The following is a 5,610-nucleotide window of genomic DNA, read 5'->3' on the forward strand; positions in this document are numbered from 1 at the left end:
ATCGCTAAGCACACCGAGAAGGCAAATTGCAAATAAGATAGCAAAGAGCACATAAGAAAATGAGATTTCTTAGCGATCCTGAATTAGTTTTGTACCCTTACCTAAAAGTTATGCATTGTATTTAGCCATAGGATTAATTCGATTAGAGGGTACTTGGGGAGTTAAGTAGAAGACTGAATGCTTTTGAGGCACGTGGAGCAACTGGGTACTTTATTATATTGCTTAGGGCTGTCCGTCGTTGCCGACGATGACGTCACGTTCGGTTGGCCGCATGTGTTCTTTGGTGGCTGGTAAGTCCGATTCTGGATTTGCACGTCCTACCGCATTCATCGCATTTGTGGTTGCTGGATGTGGATGTGTTGCTAGTTGGCAGGTGCCGGCGTCGTCTTCTTTCTTCGTACTGCTGATTGAAGCTGGCGGTGAATCTTGCAACTCCCGCAGCACACTCCTGTCTCCATCTGTTTCTGTCAGCAGCAGAGGCCTCGAGACCCTGCGGGGGTATGCTACACTTCTTGAGGTTTGCTTTCAGGTTGTCCTTGAAGCGTTTATGCTGTCCCCTACTGTTCGTTTACCCTTGGTGAGTTCCCCGTACAGCATGTGTCTAGGTAGGCGGTTGCCAGGCATGCGTATGACATGGCCGGCCCACCTGAGTTGCCTCTGGAGGAGCAGTGTTTCCAGTGGTTCGATGTCAGCCCTGCGACGAATCTCGGCATGTGGGACCTCATTTATTATATAATGTGAAGTAGTAATGTGAAGTAGTATGTGAAGTAGTATGCATTTATTACTTTCTAAAATTAATATCTATCGGAAAATAACACTTCCGTGTGAAGTGGAATGCCCCTTTAAGTCAGTACTAACATATGCTTCCTAAGATATGTTGGGCGAACTACAAGCTCTAGTGATATATTATACAATAAAAGCAGTCAATGGATAAATGCAACAGTGCAGTTGCTGGTAAATGCTTTAGAAGTATCTGAATTATTAAAGAATGACCAGTAACAATAGAGTAGATTTGTGGACATAAAAAGGCACAAGGGATATTTTGAATTTCGTCGATCTTTTGGAATCAACAAATTTAGCCCATGGAAGTTTAAAGTCTACGCGGTCGGCTTTATTAGTAGAATATCCCACATCATCTCTTAGGATATGGCTTTCCACGATTCAAGACACCTTGTAAAAGTGATGAAATCATGTGTGGACTTTGATACATTACTCGGCACATATGCTTAATAAAGCCCCGAATATCCCACTTGCACAATATCTATTCTAAACTTACAAATGCGTTGAGGCTTTAGATCCTCAAAAGTTTTTTGTTCTTTCTTTCTTTTCATAACAGGATTTGCTTGGAGGAAGAGGAAGTAAGAAAATGGGTTATATTCCTACCTAGCTCCAGGCGACACTTAATTAGGGAACACATGGAATGAATACATGTACACGAATAGATCTTATACGCTGTACGTTTTAACACAGAAGTGTATTTATTTGCCACTGCAGATGTGCAACAAACATGGTAAAGATCAAGCATTGACTGACAACATTAGTAACAGCTTTTGTAAGATGATGATATATAATACAAATAACATTTTATCACGCAATTTTGCAAACTTACATATCCTCGAGTCTCACAGTCTACATTCTAGGGGTGGAATTAACAAAACCTGCACCCTAAACATGTGGAGAAGGAGCCTATATTTATATATATGACAAGACAACCTGTAGCTTAAGAATATTATATAACCTTAACACCAAATCTTTTTTCTTTATGAATTATCCTTTTATACATTTTCCAAACACAGGGCACAAATATAGAAAACTAATACATGTGAAACACAAATCGAAGTCAACCTGCACCCTATCTGACACGATTGTGACATTTCAATTAACAGATACACACTAAAATACCAAATGGCATAGTAGTTTACAAATCAATGTTCACAAGTCTTTGGGTAGAACCACCTGAATCTGAATTTCTAATCGTGCCAACATGCGTCAACAATTTCTTTCTAATGTCCTATACCGATGTTTCATACACGACAACTCCTTTGGGAGTCAGATATTTAAATGTTGCAAGCTTTACCTCACATTTTTCTTCCACGAAGAACACATCCATTTGCCGCCGTGATCTTGCGACTCTCGTGTCTTTGTTCTGGTTGTAACTCCTTAGATCGTTGGCTTTGCCCCGATTCAGACGCAGTGCGTTCCGTACGCTTTCCCGAAACTTCTGGCTAATGAAGACATACAGGATGGGGTTGACGCAGCTGTTGGCGTAGGACATGACCATGGCGACGTGAGACACCGCCAGCATCGGCGTCAGCGGCAGGTCTGTGATGAGGTTCAGGAGCTGACACACGTGGAACGGCAGCCAGCAAACCACGAACGTCACCACGATGGCGCTCACCGTCTTGGTCACTCTGGTCCGCATGTTGGCAGAGACTCTGGCCACGGCGGCGTGAGTGGACGTGTTGCGCCTGAGATGACGGATGACCATCAGATAAGACACGCTGATCACTGACAGTGGTATAAGGAAACCCAGGATAAAGGTGTAAGAAATGAAGGCTTGGTGCCAGAACATGGCGTTGTCAGCGGGCCAGTCTAGCATGCATCTGTAGTTTCCGTTCATCAACATGACGGTATCACTGACCGTCATGACAGGGATGGCCAGTAGGATCGCCGCTAACCACACGGACAAGCTGACGGCGACCGCTACCTTCGGCTGGCGGAGATGGGGGTGGCTGGAGGCGCGGACGATGGCCAGGTAGCGGTCCACGCTCAACACGGCCATGTTGAACACCGTGGTGAACATGTTGATGGCGTCCATGGACAGGACGATCTTACACATGCCTCTCCCGAACACCCACCTCCCCATGGCTGCCGAGGCGGAGATGAACGGTATGCCGAGCATGAAGAGTGTATCAGCTAATGATAGGTTCAGTATGTAGTACTTAGTAACATCCTTTACCTTGGTGTATCCCAGCAACACGTAGATCACTAGCAAGTTCCCAAGAAGACCCACCACTGATACTGTTCCGTACATCACGGGGCCTACGATAGTCGTGATGGGGCTCGGGTCCATCTGCGCCGTCAGGAAGTAGTCCGTTCCGTTCACGCTGCTCCAGTTGCCAATGGTAAAGTCGTCAGGAATTCTCATTGTGGTTGAGCGTTGGATAAGATCAGAGGAAACGGCTCTTAACTTGGAGATATCTACGGTACTGGTATTGCTAGAGTTGAAAGAGTTCGGGGCAATACCGTTTAAAAGTGAAGCTTCTTGGCGCGATGCCGTAACCGATCTCAGAGCTCATACACGCGTTTCAACTTCTGCCTTCAACGAGCCAGACGTCAAACTGAGACTCTTTCAGACCCTTCCTTTGACTAGCTTAAAAGCCGACCAATAGACCTGTCAATCACAATGCGTGGAAACGAAGTCACGTGTCTCTAAAGGGATTTGATTGGTGCATCACCTCCCACACGAAGTACGAATTAACAAGGCGGTACACATTAACAAAGCGGAATCCACGTCATAGTCTTTGCGATTTCACTCCAGGGGTTTGAAGCGACGCTGCCTACTCTGGTTGTAACTTGATATTCTATATTAGTATTGAGCCTGAAATTTGACATCGGTCTCAGCTGCTATGCTGCAAAAGTACCAATTAATCAGTTCATATAAAGAGTAACACCAAAGGGTTTTAGCATGGTTTTTGTAAACAGACGCAGACTTGTCTACTACAAATACAGTCTGAAAAACATGAGAATCAAGATGATAAAAATATACATACTACATAATGAATAGTGAAGCCGTTTACGTATATGGAGACACAAGTACATTTTATCAATCGCACCTGAGCTCGTATGTGCTTCCCAACAATGACTCACGTTACCTTGCTGTGTTAAACTGCTTTGTCCTAATGTGACTAAGGCGTAAAATAATTCAGCTAGCTTCACCTTAAATGACATCTCAATTCAGATTCTTATAACAAACATGTTAATTTATTCAGTGCTCAAGCTCATGCATTCCTGTGACATTCACATTCAACAAACTTGATTGAAGACACACGTAATGTTTATCACTCCATGTGCAATACGAGGGGCGTGCAATTAGTAATGGTCCTGACCCATTTCCCATAGCAGGAGATTAATGAAACTTGGCACAGTTATTAGTCTTTCTCTTCATAGGAATCACCCAGAGTTATGCATTTCTCCCATCGTTTGATGCAGCTCTGGACACCGATTTTGTAGGACACCCCAGGTTGGTCCTCCAACTGATGCCTCATCAATGGCACAAGAGGGACGACCAGGTCTGGGAGCTGTTTCCACAGACTTCCAGCCACGTTTGAATTCAGGATGCCAGCGTTTTACAAGGTCATATGATGGGGCATCATCACCATAAGTTTCATTTATTTCATCAAAAGTCTTCTTTGGTGTGCGTCCTTTCAAATACAAAAACCGGATCACTGCGCGACACTCAACTGGTTCCATTTCACACCTGGTCCATTTCGCACCTGACTAAGTTCAAACACCAGTAAATCAGAAACCACAATTAGTTCAGAGCTGTCTTTTGCAACATAACCCATAGAGATATGAATTATTACACATACAAAATTTCATTTAGATCAGACAACTGGAAGTGGGTCAGGACCATTACTTATTGCACGCCCCTCGTATATAGCTAAGCTAATGGCACAACCCGCCGTACGTGCTTTTTGTCCGTACGTTTTGTTAGGTCATATCCGCCATGTTTTTTTTTTCTGAAACGTGGAGAAGTAATGGCAGGAAGATCAGTGAGGAAGAACATCTCAACGCACGTCACTCGCACGGATGCACAATGTGCACGTACGTGGTCTGCACGCCACGCCTGGTCGTGAGCCGGTTGCGTGCATCGTTCGTTGCGCAATTCGCAAGTAGTAAGTGAATTACACGTTTAATCTCTGTGCGACTGCCACGTTACCGTATGCAGGCTCTACTTACACGTACTGTGTACGTACGGTGTCCTCACTCGCTTTATGGGACACGCGCGTCGCCCGTACAGGCTCGTACAGGAGGAGGGGGTGGCGGGCGAATCTGCAGCTCGATGGCAAACAAAGTTTTGCCCGCACATTAAGTTCTATGGCGTGTCTGCGTGCTCCAAAATCCGTCGGATCCCTCACGAGTTCGTACGGAGGTGGTATTCACCATATACGGATCCCAAAAGATTACCCACGTTTTGCCACGTAGACAGCACGTACTTGCACGTACGATGGGTTATGCCCTTAGCTTTACAGATTGCAGAATGTATTTTTTATCACTCCCTATGCCCTGTGCAATAGTTTTAGATTGTAGAAATACTAGTCTTAACTTCGAATTCCTTGTACTTAACAAGTTTACCCTTACCCATGCAATAGGAGACACAAGTACATTTTATCACTTCCTGTGCAAAACTTTTTTAAGAACAAAGAAATTGATCTGATAATTTCATGCAATTCATTTTCATGTCGTAGACTCCGTTGCAGTCTTCGAACGGGGTTGTTTTTTATCGGGGGGGGGGGGGGGGGGTTGTTTCGCGATTTTCAACGTTGGCTGGGTTCTCTTGTGCCGGGAAAGGGAGTTTGCCGAGGAAGCGAGTTTGCTGTGAAAGGG

General features: G+C 44.7%; 1 protein-coding gene across 1 annotated transcript; it reads right to left on the reverse strand.

Annotated features, from left to right (window-relative positions):
• Positions 1–1,375: 1,375 nt before the first annotated feature.
• On the reverse strand, positions 1,376–4,133 carry LOC118423624 (somatostatin receptor type 5-like). Its single transcript, XM_035831848.1, has one exon. The coding sequence runs from the start codon at positions 3,146–3,148 to the stop codon at positions 2,012–2,014; it is 1,137 nt and encodes a 378-aa protein (XP_035687741.1). The 5' UTR covers positions 3,149–4,133; the 3' UTR covers positions 1,376–2,011.
• Positions 4,134–5,610: the final 1,477 nt, after the last annotated feature.

The sequence above is a fragment of the Branchiostoma floridae genome, chromosome 9 (genome assembly GCF_000003815.2).
Source record: "Branchiostoma floridae strain S238N-H82 chromosome 9, Bfl_VNyyK, whole genome shotgun sequence".
NCBI classification, from domain to species: Eukaryota; Metazoa; Chordata; class Leptocardii; order Amphioxiformes; family Branchiostomatidae; genus Branchiostoma; species Branchiostoma floridae.